The following is a 17,736-nucleotide window of genomic DNA, read 5'->3' as shown; positions in this document are numbered from 1 at the left end:
CGCCTACCACAAGATTTAAGTTGGCTTGCCTAGCTCCTATTAGTAGGCGCCATCACGACTCCTGAGGGTGGGAATTCCGGGTCGTGACACGACCGATATTGGTCGGTTATTTTCATGCGAAAATACAATTAAAGAGTATAAATGAAATAAAAGACAATTTAAAACAAAATGCACCAATGGTTTAGTGGTAGAATAGTATCCTGCCACAGTACAGACCACGGTTCAATTCTCAGATGGTGCATTTTTTAATTACATAATTAAAATACCGACCAACTTTGGTCGGAAAAAATCGACCAACTTTGGTCGGTTTTTTCGGCAATTTTTTTAATTTAATTGACCGACCAAAGTTGGTCGGTAATTTCCGAGCAACTTTGGTCGGTATGTCCTTTCGACCTTTAAAATACCGACCACACGTTAATTTTCGCGTTTTGGACGGTTATTGGCCCTTACCGACCTAAAAAAGTAACATAGTTAAAAAAGGTAAAAATATATTTTATTTTTCAAAAAAAACCACATATGTAGAAAAATCCATGTGGCAGGCGAGTGCACCCATACTCTTTGTCACATCAGCGTCCAGGGGTGGCTCTCAAAAGAACAAGTTGAGGGGGTAATTAAGACCACAAATAGTTTAAAGCTATAACTAATAATCTGTGTCAAGTTTAGGGGGTGGTAAGGTATTTTGCCTAAATTAAATCCTAGTCGATATCAATTTGACCATTGTTGTAACGCTTTGAACTCTAAAGCTAGAGTCAAGTCATAAGCAATTAGCTAAGCCGGCCTTATTGTACTACCGTAACAATAATTCTGAACTCTAGTTCATGTGTTGGTCTTTACAATGTGTTTTCTAGCCTATATATATTCATTAACTTCATGTAACACACACTGCACTCCATTAAGTCACTAGAAAGCAATTTATAGTTTATAGAAAACTTACTATATAAACTGATTTTAACTATGTCTGGATCAAGCAACCAAGCAGCCAAGAATTTGGCCCTATTTCTTTCTTTTCTTTTCATTGCACTGGCTGTTGAAAGTGCACAAATTGCCAGTAAGTTTGCATGTCTTAAATTGTGATTTCTGGAAGAGAAAAAAAAAATACGTACTATATATTTTGTGTCGCAGTTTATTTTATATATTTTAGTTGTCCAGGTTACTGTCATGTGTCAGAGTAGGGGTGTACATGGACCGGGTTAGTTCCGTTTTTATCACAACTAAATCAAATGTTCTATTTAATTTTACATATATAGTGATATGTTCTATTTAATTTTAAATTATCGAAATACTACTTCAAATTCAAAAAAGATATAAGAATTTAATAGATCTTGACATATGAATATAAAAGAACAAAGAGATTACGCATTTCACTAACCCTTGATAAGAAAGTGATCAAATAACCCATTATCTAAAGTTAATAAAAATAGAGCACTTCATATTTTACTAAACATTACATCATATAAGAGAATCGCAAATATTTCTAGACATTTTTTAAAGAAAATTCTATGAAAAGTCTTAAAAGTATATATAAAATTATATATTTATATGTCGGTTTGGTTCGAATTTTTTTTACTCAATACCAAACCAAATCAAACCAAACCTAATCGGGTTTTTCAATCGGTTTGCTTTCACCGATTTGTACACCTCTATATTTGAGCACTTAATTTTTTCTTTTTTACCATAATGCAGTTACTGGAAAGAGTGATGCTACTCTGGTCTGCAACTCGGTCTATGGAGCAGAATTGGGCGATACTTGCTTGGGCGTAGCTGAGGAATTCAAGCTCACTGCAGTAGAATTCGGTGTTTTGAACCCAAATATGAACTGTGATGTCATATTCGTGGGTCAATGGCTTTGCGTTGCTGGATCTGCTTGAACCTTCAAGTAGTCTGAGGTTTATTATAATTATGAGCAATTGAGTTACTTAACCTTTGGATTAATGTAATAATTAGAAGCTCCGTGAATTCTTTCATGGTGTCTCTGAATCCATTATAAGCTAGCTATTTGGCTGTTGTATGCCTTTTAATTTATTTCTTTTTGAAGTTTTAGTTGGAACATTTTCTTGGTTTTAGTCATCAATATAAAGTCAACTAAAATATCAGTTTGAACTATAAGATTACAATCTAAGCTCCTGTGATTTCTTGCCGCGGTCAGGGGCAGATGTACCCGTTACGGGTCTATCTGAACTTACTTTCGACGCAAGAGTAAGAATATATGTAAAAATCCATTGAAATTAACAAATATTAGATCTAAACGCATAATTTTAATAGTATAATGAGTTTAATATTAAAAATTTTAAAAATTAAACTATAAAATTTAAATCTTGAATTCGCAACAGCAGCCAAGCAGTTATATCAACAAGGAGTACCTATCAAGGAAGAATATTTTGACTAGTGCTATGTATTAATAATTCTTTATTGCACATCAAGGGAAAAGAAATTAATATTGAATATCATGAAATCTAGAGCAAGCTTGACTTAGGAAAAATTGCTTTTCCTAATAATGTCAAGGATCACCCTCTAATTTCTTTTAGCGGAGGTAGTTTTTCTATAGCGTCAAATGAACGGGCTGAGTTAGGCGATTCAAAATGAATTGTGTCAACAATTGAATCATGAGTCAATTCGCGTGAAAATTAGTTGAGCCGAGATGATAAGGTATGCACAAAGCTTGAAAAGTCCAAAGAACACATACTAGTTCAATTAAATAATAGATCAAAATAATCTGTCACAAATCAAAACAATTATAAAGAGAAAAACTTTTAAGGATATATATATAGAGAGAGTGAGATTTGACAAACCCAAACTATTTCTATTTTAAAGCTTTTTTTTTTCTTTTTATAGATCAACTTGGTTCAAGCTTTGCAATCAAACCGAGTAGGATATTGAGTTACACCTTTGGTATTTAAGATACATACAGTAAGCAGTTTACAAAAAGACAATTACTACTAATTTTGTGATAATTTAGTAAGCCATGCAAATCATAATTTAAAAGACTTCTTGCTCCCATGTTATATTTTTATATGACTGTATTTAACTAAGCACGGAATTTTTAGAAAGAGCGAAAGACTTTTGGCATATACTAAAAGTGTCTTTAGAACTTGTGGTCTTTAGATTTTAAAGTAAATTATCTCTAACTACAGAAATATGATATTTTTCTGGGACAAAATGAGCAGGGAAATATCACCACCTAAATTGGTATAGACGGAAGAAAAATTCAATAATTGTAATTTAATTTACTTAAACACGTGCTTTTGTCAGCAAGATGTGACATTCTCCTCAAGTCCTCGTCATATTTATTCTCGGAATATCCGAATAAAGGGCGGGTTCTTTAATTCTTTCCCAACAGTAAAATTCAGTAGTACCAATTTTTTTTCCAACAGTATCACCAATCAAAATTAGGAAAACTGTTAAAGCTAATGGTACATTAACATGTTCAATTTGGAAATAATCCATTTTCAAAATTAGCGACGATTTTCAAGCAAAATCCCTCAATCGATCGTTCAAAATTCAATTCAAATTAAAAAAATCGGATCATCGGAAAAAAATCAAACTTTCCGACGAACCATAAACCCTAAGACGTAGCTGATGCAGAGGATAATATCAATTTCATCGGATTATTTGAATCGAATAATCCAGAATCCTCATAGCAGTTATTCGCCGCCAATATGGGCAACTCTAGTTGCTGGATTCTTCGTAATCCTTACTATCACACTTTCTACGTATCTCATCTTCGAACACCTTTCAGTTTACAAAAATCCCGAGGTTATTTATGTCTTTTTCCTGTTTTATTTCAGTTTCTGTTTCTTTTTTAGTTTAATGTATCATCTTCTTTTTTGGGGTGTGGTAATGGCAGGAACAAAAGTTTTTGATTGGAGTAATATTGATGGTGCCTTGTTATGCTGTTGAATCAGTGAGTTCCCTTTTTTTTTTTTTTTTTTTGTTTCTTTGCTTTTTCCTGTTATCCTGAGTTTATATGAGTTGGGATTAGCAGATAGTGAAATTCTTTGAGTTATTGTGCAGAATTATGCATTAATTGTCATGATCACTTGATAAGATCAATAATTCAATATCATATAATCTTATGACACTAAGTTAAATGCACAGCAAAGGCAGACCATTTTGTTGAAGATCAGCCCCAAGTGTCTGGCTTACCTTTACTTCTAGAGTTATTGTCATAAACCCTAAGGAGTTTACCTGGTTGATTCTCTAATCTGGCTTATTTTTTCAGTTTGTGTCATTGGTAAATCCAGCGATTAGTGTTGACATCGGGATACTACGTGATTGCTATGAATCCTTTGCCATGTACTGCTTTGGGAGGTATCTTGTTGCATGTTTAGGTATGGATACTTTCTATGTTAAATTTGATTACTTGGTGACTTCCATTTAATATTCAGATTCAGGAAAGTAACCCAATTATCGTTCCTGCCTAAAGAAAGAATATATGTCCTTGTTTTGCAACTTGAGGAGATCTATTCATTGTACTTTTCTCATTCATCAGTAGATAGCTTCTCTTACACACACGCGCGTACTCACGTGTTTCTTCTTGCTATGGCAACTGAATTTGACTGCTTGATATAAAGGACTGGCGTGCTTTATTTGCTAAGTGGTATTCTTAGATGCCATGTACCGTGAAAATTCTAATTGAAGTTTGCAAAGCTTAAATTTATCTCTGTTTCATCTTACTAGTCATTTATGCCATCTGTCACCAGCAAAATGTCTCTCAAAGCTCTTTTATGAACTCGTTCAGTCATTTGTGTCTTTCTTCCTTTCTTTTCATCTTCTTTTTTCCCCTCCCATTTTTTGGAATTAGGTGGGGAAAAGAGAACCATAGAATTTATGAAGAGGGAAGGACGTGCAGGTTCAAAGATGCCACTACTAGAGCATGGTTCTGAAAAGGGGATTGTTAAGCATCATTTTCCCATGAATTATATTTTCAAGCCATGGAAACTTGGTCAGTGGGTATACCAAGTTATCAAGTTTGGAATTTTCCAATATGTAAGTATGCTACCTGACTTAGATCCTTTATCCCTTTGGACCAACAAGCTGTACTCATCTCTTGAATTAAATATATATAACACACAAATTTTGCAGGTGATAATCAAAGCATTTACTGCTACTTTGGCAGTGATTCTTGAAACTTTTGATGTATATTGTGAAGGAGACTTCAAATGGAATTGTGGGTAAGATCACTTGTTGTCATTTGATTAGCTCCCTCGCTTTGATCTCTTCTTTTTGTTTTTAGCCGGATTTGGCCTTTTAGCCATCCCTTCGATCAAATAGAGCTTCCTAACCTACATTTTCTCTTTGTTTCCCCTAGCAATATTCTTTTGGTACTTCTTTACTCAGTTAATGGAAAAAAAAAATCCTTCTGTTTACCCTCTGTCGTGCCATCAGCATCAGACTGCCTGAATGTGCCTTATACTGAATCTCAAGCAGTCTTGTCTTTATGTGAATTTTTTATTTAAGACAGCCTGCCAGCCAGGGGAAGGATCACAAGTCCAGTTGGAAGTTTATCCCATAATCCTTCACGGTTACTAGGGTAGTGACTGCATAGGCATCAAAATTTGCAAATCTGGTCAGAGTTCTGTTTCTTAGCATCTAATTATCATCTTCCTGTAGTTGCAGAATTGGTTCCTCTGTCAATATTCAATTTGTAGTTATAGAGCTGCATCTATTTGGTAGATACTCCTATAAAGTGATTTGTCTGGAAATATTGTAACATTTAAAATCATGTGATATTGCTGGGAGACCATGTAACTAATGTAAAATGGTCCAAGATATCTCTTACATTGTATGCCTTGTCTTTGTAGGTATCCGTATATGGCTGTGGTTTTAAATTTCAGTCAATCATGGGCATTGTATTGCTTAGTTCAATTTTATACTATTACAAAGGATGAATTATCTCACATCAAGCCGCTGTACAAGTTTCTAACATTCAAGTCAATTGTTTTCTTAACTTGGTGGCAAGGCGTGGTGATAGCCCTGTTTTCTACACTTGGTTTCTTTAGAAGTCCAATAGCTCAAGCTTTGCAGTTTAAATCCAGCGTTCAAGATTTCATCATATGCATTGAGGTAATTTTTTTGGGGTTGGGTATGTTTCTATTACTTCTAATACTATACATTTTGGTTGGCTATCGGGATTTTTGCCTTTGTTTATTGCTTCTGGTTAATTGCACACAAATCTCCTTGTTATGCTATTAAGGGGTGGGCAAGAAGCTTGAAAGAAAGCTTTAAGCATACATGATGGTTCTTGCATTTGCTCAACCTGTTTTGTTACAACTGATGCATGCTTATGTGCCAACTGATCCGCACGTATGATGCATACTTATGTGGTATTGGAACTGATGCATATTAATGTTGAAAGCTGCTCTTATATTAAATCTCCTTGAGACGTTTTACTACTTGTATAGCGCTCTTGAATTTGTTTACCTCAAGGTGTGAGGTTTCATATGGTTGAGTCTGGATTACTGCAGAACTGCTTTTGTTCTTTATTTGGGGTCCCATGCACGTTTCTTCCCCCACCCTCCCTCCAAAAAAAAAGAAAAAAAAAACACAAACCCTGCCAGTGATTTTTATGTATCTGAAGGTTTATTCGGGTTATGAGGGTCGAGGGATGGGGGAATGTACTGATGAATATAGGCACTAAGCTTTTACTTGTGATATATTGATGCTTGATATTCCTACAAAATTTTGAAGGTTAACAGCTCTTGTCATTCATCCAGTACAGATGGGCATTGCTTCTATGGTTCACCTCTATGTCTTCCCTGCCAAGCCATACGAGCTGATGGGAGAGCGTTTTACGGGAGATGTTGCAGTTCTTGGAGATTACGTATCTGCTGACTTGCCGGTAGATCCTGACGAGGTTAGAGATAGTGAACGTCCCACCAAATTACGTCTTCCTCAACCCGACGCTGATGATAGGGGCGGAACAACCATCAGAGAAAGTGTTAAAGATATCTTTATTGGTGGTGGTGAATATGTAAGCATCTTTTCCTCTTTGCTATTTATGCTTCGAGCCCAAATTGTTTTTGAAGCTAGGTATTTAGTGTGCCTAGACCTAATAACTTCCTATGCAAGTCCTGAAATTTCAAGTATGCTTTTTAGCGGATTCAAGTGTCATCCAATTCCTGATAGTATTGATTTTCATGAGGGTGAGTTCAAGGAGAGATGAAATGATCATCCCAAGGAATCAGAGTGTATTCTCCTCCCACTCAGAGTTACTACTCTCTGTGTCCCAATTTATGTGTCATACTTTCCTTTTTAGTTTGTCCCAAGAAGACTGTCATACTTCTTTATTTAGCAAAAGGCATCAAGAAGATGCAAGGTTACAAAGAAATTGAAAGGCATAAACAATATTAATCATTAGCTATGTTGCGCGGACTCTCCAAAATGTTGCCGCACTCGTGTCGATCCTCCAAAAATGCACTTCTTTTGGAGGATCCGGCATGCACTGAGAGACATTTTTGAGAGTCTGGACAACATAGATCATTAGTCCCTTTACATTGTGTCATTCTCCTCACTCACACATTCCTACTCTTCTATTTCTCTAGTACTAGGAGTTCATATATCATGCATGAAATCACATGTTTTGTTTATATTTATTTTTTGTTTTGAAAGTAAAATTCTTGGGATTCGAAGTTTGCTCCTTCACTTTCCAATATGTCCTCACAATCCCAATAAAGTCGACCTACTTTAGTTACTAATAAGTGCAGAAGTTCTGTGATCTTACCTGTGATTGAATACAGTCCGTGTTAATTTCTGGTATCACTCAACTCTTCCCCTTACCGAAGTCATGAAAGCAATACAAGATTCATAAAACAAAGAACAACGGGAGTTGGAAGAAAGCAAAAGTTTGAGCTACTTTAAAAGTAATGCAGTTTCAAGCATTCCGACAAATTGGAAATCTTTTGCACTGCTAAAACTTCAGTGATCATGGTTTAATAAGAATACTAAAGTAATAGTTGTAAACTTAGTTTGATAGAAAAATGATCACATCAAAGTTTAAATTCTGAATAGCTATATAATTCTTGAAAGTTGTGAAAATTTTATGCGTTTTATTATTAGCGGAATGGTGCAAACATGTTGTGACATTCCTAAATGAAAAGTCTATCATGTAAATTGGTCTGAGTAGGGAATCTATAGTACGAGTTTATCTAATAAAAAAGAGTTTTCAATATAAGCTTGAGTTGCAGACTTGCAGCTCAAATTTTACCTTGCTCCAGTTTACTCTATATAGCCAAGCTTGAATTTTTTTTTAATTTATTATCTCGAGCCTGCTGTTTCCTTATTTCACTGTCTCCCTTGTTAACAATGCTTTCTGGTCCTGCAAGCAGATAGTGAATGACTTGAAATTCACAGTAACCCATGCAGTGGAACCTGTAGAGAAAGGAATTCAAAAATTACATAAAATCTCTCAGAACATAAAGAAACACGACAAAGGGAGAAAAACTAAGGACGACAGTGACGTTGCCACATCATCTCCAACACGAAGAGTCATACGTGGGATAGATGATCCCCTTTTGAACGGAAGCGTTAGTGATAGTGGCATTTCTAGGAAGAAGCACCGTAAAAAATCTGGAAATACCAGTGCAGAAAGTGGTGGAGAGAGTAGCACTGATCAGAACTTTGGTGGTATTCAAGTTCGTGGTCGAAGGTGGGTTACTAAGGATTAACAGAAGGTCTGAGAAGAAAATTTCCAAACATTTGTATGTATGCATCTGTTGCTTTGGAAGCCTGCGGTGTTTAATTCTCCACTACATTATTCTTTTGCTCTTCCTACGGGCTTCGTTTACTTGCCATCTTTAGAAATGAAAGTGCTATATTTTATGAAAGCACTTCTTGATTGATTTTTCTGTCATTGTTGTTGCACATAATGGGTCTTGGAATCTTGTATAGAGTTATGTATGCTCCTGAATGTATGATCCCTCACTATAGCTGAATCAGTTAGCCGCTTATGGTTCTTCATTATAAACGTGGTTGGTAAATATTATTGCGCGCCACGAGCTTTTGTCAAGGATAAAAGATATTCGGATTGAAACAGTGATCACTGAGACTTCCATACATGATAATTGTGTCTGGATTTGTTTTTGAGAATTATCATATTTTCTATGGAACTTATGAGAGAGCTTCTCCAATCTCCTTGGGAGTTATTCTTCAGAGCAGATACAACTTTTTTTGAGAGGATATTTGAATTTCTTCTTTGAACAAATCTGATTATAAATTCATTTTCTGGCATTCTAAAGCCTAGCTTTAGTTTTTGTGTTGAATTTGAAAACTGGCTACGAAGATGACTGAACAAAGAAAAAAGATTCATCAACCGCACTAACACCAAGTAGTTTCACATTTCCATTTCCAAAAAGCAATTTTGGACCAGCCAGTCCTAATCATTTGCTTCCACTACTTGTCACAAATTCATAGACGTAGATGGTCTCCAAAAGTTCTAAATAGATGAACCGTTTTTTTTAAATAATCTGGAAAGGTGTGTAATCGAAAAGAGAAATGAAATAGAACAATTAAAAAATCAAAAAGGAAGGAAAAGATCAGTGGTAGAAGGTGGAAAACAACCTTTTTAAGACTTATTTAAATAACTTACAATTTACAACCACTTCTCAAAAATTACATATAATACAACTTTGTTATGAAACAATAAAAGAAGAAGAAGAGTATTGCAGAGAAAAGTAGAGAGAAGAGAATTCTTATTGATATGGGATAAATTATAATGGAATAGAACCCTCTATTTATAGGGAGAGAGTGACTTAGCCACTAAGTAATAAACCCTAGAATCTCTCTAAATATAGACATTCACCATAAATAAAATTTTATTTATAACACTCCCCTTTTAATGTCTATTCAACAGATAATGTGCCTCGTTAAAACCTTAACTAAAATAAAACCCAGTGGGAAAAAATTCTAGTAAAGGAAAAAGAGTGCACATATCTAATAATATGCCTTTTAGTTGCCTCGTTAAAAACCTTGCAAGGAAAACCCAGTGGGACAAAACCTTGTAAGGGAAAAAGAGTGCAACGTGCATTAACTCCCCCTGATGAGAGCATCAATTCACATCTTTAAGCATTTGCATTCCAATCTTGTGCACCATCTTCAAAAGATCTTTGGTAGAAGCTAAGATGTATTGTCTTCATATGATCTTGTTAGAATCGTCAGTTCAATATCTTCACATAGAGGTGAAAACTCTTGCTATCATATTATCATGCTTATAGTTATAGCAAGATACATTTGTGCACAAATTGCACTGAGAAAGTGGTACCTCAAGATCAAGAATTGTAGATGCTTCAAGCAACTTAAATCCTTCATGGATTGTCATATAAGTTAAGTCATATAAGCCATATAACAGACTTTAGATGCATATCAAGTTTTTATGTCATGCTAGACATATAAGATATCGAAAATTGATTGCACATACCATTGACTTTATACTTTCAAGTATTTGAACTACATGTCTTTCATATTAAACCAATTCTATTTGAATTGTGTCTCTTCCATTTGGCCAATATTTTTGTATCTGTCTCGACAGCCTTAAGATCCCCATCTATACTTAGCGCTATGATAGATGTCGTCGACGAACATTTTATATCGGTTCCAATAATTTTTCATAAAGACATAACATAGAGATCTCTTCATTCATATATTCAAGTACCTGAATCTCTCATGAGATTTTCTGAAGTGTCATGTCATGTTATCTTCTAGATCACTTGCCTCCTTATTATGATCACTTTGATCATTTGCTCATCTTCTTTATCAAGAAGTTTATTTGAAACCGATTTGTCTATATGGTTTAAGCGTACCATAGACTTTGTCCTTCTAGGACTTAATATGAGCATTTGTAATGAGAATATAGTTACTTTCTTTGGACCAGCAAATGCGTCTGGCATGTTTTGCAATATATTGCAAATGAATTATCCTTTTATGAACCGATAACAAATAATCGATTCGATTTATCGATAAATCGATTCGAATGCACACCCCTAGTCTCAACGGGTCCCCTGATATTGATTTTTACGAGATGAAAACGATGTATATGGTACAATTTTAATCATAAAATATGATCCTAATCATTTCGTATTTCAAACTACGTTTATTTATTGGTTCGATGATCCCCATAAGACGTGGAATTAATTAGGTATGATAGTTTCCTATGATATTAAAGATCTTTTTATAGGTAGCTGAAACATATGTATTTTATTTATATAAACGGCAAAATACCTTAAACTACCCTTAAATTTAACTCAGATTATAAATATCCTTCTCGAATTATGTTCGAGCTTAATTATCTCCCTCAACTTGGCCTTTTGATAGGCATTGCCCCCTACAAGCTGATGTGGGAATCTTTTTCAACGATGCAAGCCAACACAAATGCTCCAGTTCTCTCATTAGAATTTCCTATTTTGAACTGAGGACAAGGTTCTTATTAAGGCTGGGGTATTGTTATGAACGTAGTAAATATTTGGGAGGGCATGAATGGAAACTTAGAAACTTATTTGTGGAACCCGGGTTAGGAATAAGTGAGGTAGGTGAAATTAATAAATAGCAACCTTAGGCCAAAAATAGGCAGAGCCATTATTGTTGACTAAATGTCTGAATCCTCCCATCCCTATTATGTGTTCTCTACATTCTCATCCCCTTCTTCTAGGTTACTGTTCTATCATTCTCTAACTTTCCTTATGTATTTTGGTTATTAAATTGAACAATCAATCTTCTTATGTTATTGTGAGGGTTCATATTGGGTGTTTGTTACAGTAATTAAGACCGAACATAGTTCGGGGAGGATACTAATAATCTGAGCCAAATTTAGGGATGATTTAAGGTATTTTGCCTATATAAATGTGCAAGTTTTTGGCTTTTAGTAAACTTGTTACATTTTGAGGGATACAGTAATTTCAGTAAATCAATGGTCAAAAATTTCAATTTGAAACCCATTTTACTTTCCTCTTCAGTGAGGCAAAAGGGGGGTGATTTTTTTACCTGTATACAATATTATTTGCAGAATTTGTTATATGGCTATAGTAGACATCAAGATTTCCAAAAGGGAAAAATATCCGACCTACCGGATTCGAACCAGTGACCTAAGGATTAGCTGTTCATTCAAACTACAGTCCTCCGCTCTACCAACTGAGCTAAGGTCGGATGTCTACTTTATTCAAATAATGAATATATTGGTAAAACTTCCATTGTATTTATTCTCCATTTTACTCTTTTTCATTCGGTTTATTTCATTTTATTCATTTTAATGTTTCAAAAAATGGCATGGTTTAATTTCCAAGCACCCACTTACTTTTATATAGTGCAAAATACCCTGCTCTATAGATAATGGTTTAAAAATACTCCATATATTTCACTTTATGTGACACAGTTAGTCAAAAAAGGTTTTTTTGATTATCTTCTTGCAGATAATTTTTAAAATATTTTAAATTATTACTAATTGTAATTTGTAGTACTTTTTATGCAATTTCTAAATATGTAAATTTTATAGTTTATATTAAAAATTAATCAAGTTAACCCTCGTATCCGAACTACGTCACATAAAATAGAACCAGGGGAGTATAACATTGCGGGACTTTCTCACGTCAGCAAAAGTAAGTCAATTTTTGCTCTCATATTCTTGTCTACTTTATTTTGTTGGATCGTTGAGAATTTTTTTTACGTCATGTCGCCTCAATTTTTATTGCATGGGCTCGGACACTACAATTTAAAAGGCGAAATTTGTTTCCAACATAGGTATAAAAAAAATCAGAAAAAAGTTTCAGCTTTTACAAGCGTTGAAAAGATTTTAGGAAATCATTTTCAATCAAATGCCGTTAGAAAAAAAAGTTTTCAGGTTAAAAAAGAAGAGAAAACTACTCCCAGAGTATTTTCATTTTTTTTTAAAACTGAAATACTTTTTCCTGTTGATGTTTGGTTAAAGAAATTTAAAATAGAACATATATATTGAGTCTTTAATTTCACCACTATGTATTTGTGGCTAACAAAGGACATAGAGCCCATTGTTACGGACTGGCACTTAAATAAACATGTTACTAGAGCAAACTTCATTTGTAGCCATCCGAAAAAAATTAATAACAATAGCTAGCCACAAAATAGATCATACAATTAATAGCCCAAAACTAATTAAAAGGCTAGTCCTCCGGTACTTTCAAACCTAGATCTTCGGTACTACTTTTCCTCCTCGCATTTCTTGCTATCTCTCTTCTCTTCTACATCTTCTCTTCTTCTTCCCCGTCCCGCTATTCCTCCCGCAACCCTAACTCCGAGATCGATTACTCCTTTGTGACCAAATCTACGCGATCCTCGAAGGCCGGTGACGATAAAGTTTCAGGAACAACATCAGCTGAGGATGCTAAGAACCTGGACGAATCTGCTTGGAAAAAGGGGTCGTTAACTAATACATTTTTTTCAGATTGAAGGAAAGATTAAAAACAGATTTATTAACAAAGAAGAAGAAAAATGTGAAGAGTAAAAGGCACTACCTATATTTACAACCCATTTGGTTAAACTGAAGAAATGCTTACTTCTCACCCCAATGATCTTTAATTGCTGTTAACTAATAAATCACACAACAAACTTTACAGGTTAAAATTAAATTACCTTAGAGCTTTTTATACTCTTCTGGCTCTAATATCAAATTGAAAGATTTAAAAGCTGATTTATCAACAAAGAATAAAGAACAAAGGTAAAAAATTAAGAAGCACTGCCTACATTGACCCCTTTTATTTTCTTATGACTTATTTTGGTTGTTTCATAACACGTATAGAGAGACTTCGAATCTCACCTCTAATGGTAGTCCTGTTCACCGCTTAATTGAACAGGTAATTTTTTGGTGTTCACCTTATATATATATATATATATATATATATATATATATATATATATATATTCATTTTATTACAAATATATATATATATATATATATATATATATATATATATATATATATATATATATATATATATATATATATATATATATATATATATATATATATATATATATATATATATATATATATATATATATATATATATATATATATATATATATATATATATATATATATATATATATATATATATATATATATATATATATATATATAAAAATTATACAAAAATATATGATCACTATACAATTTATATACAATAGACTGTCACTATATAATTTATATACAAAATAGGTTGTCACTATACAAAATATATACAAAACAGACTGTCACTATACAATAAATATACACTAATAATACATTAGGGATACACTAAAATATAGAGGATACACTTAATTTTGTGAATTTATACAATGTAATAGTATATGTACAATTTTTATACATTTTATAACAATTTATATATAATTTTTATAATATACACTGAAAAATACAAGATACACTTATATACAAAATTTATACAATATGTATATAAAATATTTAATAGATTGTATAACTATATATATATATATATATATATATATATATATATATATATATATATATATATATATATATATATATAAAAAAAGAAGAAAACCTCACGACTTTTGTTGTCACTCTTGTATCATGCATCGTAATTGAGTAAATCTTTTTAATAATTGAACTAAAAAATTTGTGATTTTTCTAGGTACTCAAACAAATTTTCCAGTGAGAAATAAAAAAAATAAAGAGGAAAAATATAGATCTGAAATGGAAGATAAAGAAGGGAAGGAAAATGAAAAAACAAATAACCAAAAAAAGATAAAAGGAAGATGAAGAAGACACAGAGAAAGAAAGAGGATAGGAATGAAAATGATAATGGGAAAAAAAATCTGTGCATTGAATAGAATGAAGAAAGATAACAAGGTGTGCATTGGATAGAATGAAAGAAAGATAAAAAGGCTAGGATTAAATGTTGTCTTGGGAAGATAAATGTATTGGAAATAGATAATGGCTACAAGTTGCAAATAAATTGGGCCGAAAGGCCATTTTCGTGTAGGTGGGTAAAAACACATGCTATTAAAATTTTGAGGAGCTATAGATGGTAATTTTCTCTAATAATAACTGCATTTCAATTATAGACAAAAAAAAATAAAATAAGTACACACAAAAATGCAAGTGTACGTATACTATTACATACACGTCGAAAATTGACTTTAGTTTTTACAAAATTATTTGATATTTAGGTGAATAAATTGACTAGACAAGGTCAACACAAAATCTTCGGGTATGTTACGAAGGAGAAAATCACACTCCAAGTGGCAGAGAAACTGCTCCTTTTTTAACGACCTTCCTCAAGATTAGTTTGGTGGAACTTTAATTTAATAATAATGACTGCATAGCCTCTAATTTTTATGTCTTCCTAATCTTTTAACAAATAATGATTTTTGTTAGTTTTGATCTCTTAATGAAGGCTTTGCTCTTGTCGCCTTCTCTTCTTCTTCCTCCAATCCACCATTCCATTTATGTACTTCTAATATTCCTGCAAGGAGAGAGGAGAGAAGGTTTAGACAAGGGCACAACGTTTTCCCCTTCAACAAAAATAACAATAATCACGCCTCAATCCTAAGAAAAATTGGGAGCCATCATAAATTGATTAGTTTTGTGTTGGATGTTAACCTACCGCGGGCGTACGTTCCTCCTTTACCCAGGCTTGGGAGCGGCAACAATTTATGTTGAGTAGCAACCAAAGAAAATATTGTGTCACCATTTGGAAAGAATCAGGCCAAGGCTAATTTTGTCCAATTTGGGAACAAAGGAAAATTGAAATCAGCCAAAAATGAATGACTTGTTCTCTAATTCGTTTAAAAAATACCAGGACCTTAAAAAACAGGTCCAAGTGGATGATCTAGAGGGTGGTCAAGTTGGCCAATCAGAAAATGAAAGCATTGATCTTGCTAAATTCTTTGAAGATGTAGAGAATGTGAAAGAGGATATGAAAAATGTCGAAAAGCTCTACAAAAAACTACAAGAATCAAATGAAGAGAGCAAACTTGTACATAATGCCAAGACTGTAAAAGAAATAAGGTCCAGGATGGACTCGGATGTATCACAGGTCTTGAAACGCGTCAAGATGATCAAAGGAAAATTGGAAGCCCTCGAACGATCCAATGCTGCTCATAGGAAAATCCCAGGTTGTGGTCCTGGTTCTTCTGCAGATCGAACGAGGACTTCAGTAGTTAGCGGGTTAGGGAAGAAACTAAAAGTTCTCATGGATGATTTCCAGGCTTTAAGGGCAAGAATGAATGATGAATATAAGGAGACTGTTGCAAGAAGATACTTTACTGTGACAGGAGAGAAGGCTAATGATGAATTGATCGAGAATTTGATATCGAGTGGGGAGAGCGAGTCTTTCCTTCAGAAGGCAATTCAAGAACAAGGTATATTGTTTGTTGATTTTCTTAACATATTTGGTTTTCTCCTGCTTTTTTTTAATAAAAAAAATGGCAACACATCCTTAGTATAGACTTTCAGTTTAAGGAAAGAATTTGTGAGACACAAGTTTTAATTGTCAACTTTCTTTTGAGTGAATTTTATGAGGTTATTCTCTGGATTTGTATTCTCTTTTGTATAATCACTATGGAATAGTGATGATTGCTCATCTTCCTCTATGTAGGTCAATGACTGAACTACATTAAATTTTTAATTTTCTTTTGATATATTTCCCTTTTGTTATCTGATTTATATTAGTATATGTTATTTAGGGTTTGCTATGTTAGTTCCTGTATAACACCTTATTATTTCGATCCTAACAGGTAGAGGCCAGATAATGGACACTATTTCAGAAATACAAGAAAGACATGATGCTGTGAAGGAGATTGAGAAGAATTTGATTGAGCTACACCAAATATTTCTAGACATGGCTGCATTGGTGGAAGCACAAGGCCAACAATTGAATGATATTGAAAGTCATGTGGCACATGCAAGTTCTTTTGTTAGGCGAGGCACAGAGCAACTAACAGAAGCTAGGGAGTTACAGAAAAGCTCAAGAAAGTGTACTTGCATTGCCATTTTCCTTATCATTTTGCTTGTCATTGTTCTTACTTTTCCTCTCTGGTGGCCATTACTTGTTAGCAAAATTGCAAATTAATATAAGAAAAAAAAGAGAAGAAAAAGAAAGCAACCTACCTGAATTTTGGAAGTGTACTAAGAATTAGACTTGTTTGGTTGTTTGAAGAAGCAACAAATAAAAGTTTGATCAGGTTATTGTGAATTTTAGGAAATTTTTGGCAATATGACTATGATTTGTAAGCATTTCCTTCATTTAATCATTATAAGCACCTTCTTTTCTTTGACATTGTACTTATTGAAGCAAATTTTGTCACATTAATGGGACATATTTGTGCACAATCTTCCTAGACTTGTGAAATGAATGTGTATTTGTAGAATAAGCAGGGGGAAAAAGATGAAATTCCTAGATAGGGGTGGCAAACGGGTGTGTCGGTTTGGATATGGGCCGAGTCGAAAATGGGTAATACAAAGATGGATAAATTATCCGATCCGACCCATATTTAATATGGATAAAAAAATATGTTAAGTGGTGGATATTATGGATATCCATAACTTCTTGAAAATGATCCCTTTTGGGAGAATTCTTCGTCTCCAAAATTTAAAGAACCCCCAATTTGAGGCTTTACAAATGTAAAAGTTAAACTCATTAGTTTTCCATTGGCTATCCATTTTCTAAAGAATTAATACCCTAAAACCCGCTTAACTATACAACTTTTGTCAGTTCCCTACCTAAATTATCGCATGTCCGAAAAATTCCCTGAACT

General features: G+C 33.5%; 2 protein-coding genes and 1 non-coding gene across 3 annotated transcripts; 2 read left to right on the top strand and 1 right to left on the bottom strand.

The window, feature by feature from the left end:
• The first annotated feature begins 3,304 nt into the window (after positions 1 to 3,304).
• LOC107786014 (protein LAZ1) lies at positions 3,305 to 9,037 on the top strand. Its single transcript, XM_016607443.2, has 8 exons — positions 3,305 to 3,753; positions 3,845 to 3,901; positions 4,220 to 4,328; positions 4,802 to 4,986; positions 5,083 to 5,171; positions 5,802 to 6,063; positions 6,719 to 6,970; positions 8,325 to 9,037. Exons 1-8 carry the CDS (start codon positions 3,577 to 3,579, stop codon positions 8,661 to 8,663), a joined length of 1,470 nt encoding a protein of 489 aa, XP_016462929.2. The 5' UTR covers positions 3,305 to 3,576; the 3' UTR covers positions 8,664 to 9,037.
• A 3,006-nt stretch (positions 9,038 to 12,043) lies between these two features.
• Positions 12,044 to 12,132, bottom strand: TRNAY-GUA (transfer RNA tyrosine (anticodon GUA)). Its single transcript is given in 2 exon segments — positions 12,044 to 12,079; positions 12,096 to 12,132. It is a non-coding gene; the product is annotated as a tRNA-Tyr (tRNA).
• Positions 12,133 to 15,327: 3,195 nt separating this feature from the next.
• LOC107786013 (syntaxin-124-like) lies at positions 15,328 to 17,256 on the top strand. The gene is made up of 2 exons (XM_016607442.2): positions 15,328 to 16,341; positions 16,717 to 17,256. The coding sequence occupies exons 1-2, from the start codon at positions 15,741 to 15,743 to the stop codon at positions 17,049 to 17,051; spliced, it is 936 nt and encodes a 311-aa protein (XP_016462928.1). The 5' UTR covers positions 15,328 to 15,740; the 3' UTR covers positions 17,052 to 17,256.
• Positions 17,257 to 17,736: the final 480 nt, after the last annotated feature.

Source organism: Nicotiana tabacum, chromosome 8, assembly GCF_000715075.1.
Source record: "Nicotiana tabacum cultivar K326 chromosome 8, ASM71507v2, whole genome shotgun sequence".
Taxonomy (NCBI): Eukaryota; Viridiplantae; Streptophyta; class Magnoliopsida; order Solanales; family Solanaceae; genus Nicotiana; species Nicotiana tabacum.
Note: the sequence above shows the minus strand (reverse complement) of the source record. Positions and strands in the feature narration are given on the sequence as shown.

Excerpts from the sequence above, each read along its gene's own strand:
- LOC107786014 (XM_016607443.2), top strand. The coding sequence starts at position 3,577 with ATGCAGAGGATAATATCAATTTCATCGGATTATTTGAATCGAATAATC. Across the intron at positions 3,754-3,844 it reads CAGTTTACAAAAATCCCGAG|GAACAAAAGTTTTTGATTGG; the intron begins GTTATTTATGTC and ends TGGTAATGGCAG. Across the intron at positions 6,064-6,718 it reads ATTTCATCATATGCATTGAG|ATGGGCATTGCTTCTATGGT; the intron begins GTAATTTTTTTG and ends CATCCAGTACAG.
- LOC107786013 (XM_016607442.2), top strand. The coding sequence starts at position 15,741 with ATGAATGACTTGTTCTCTAATTCGTTTAAAAAATACCAGGACCTTAAA. Across the intron at positions 16,342-16,716 it reads GAAGGCAATTCAAGAACAAG|GTAGAGGCCAGATAATGGAC; the intron begins GTATATTGTTTG and ends CGATCCTAACAG.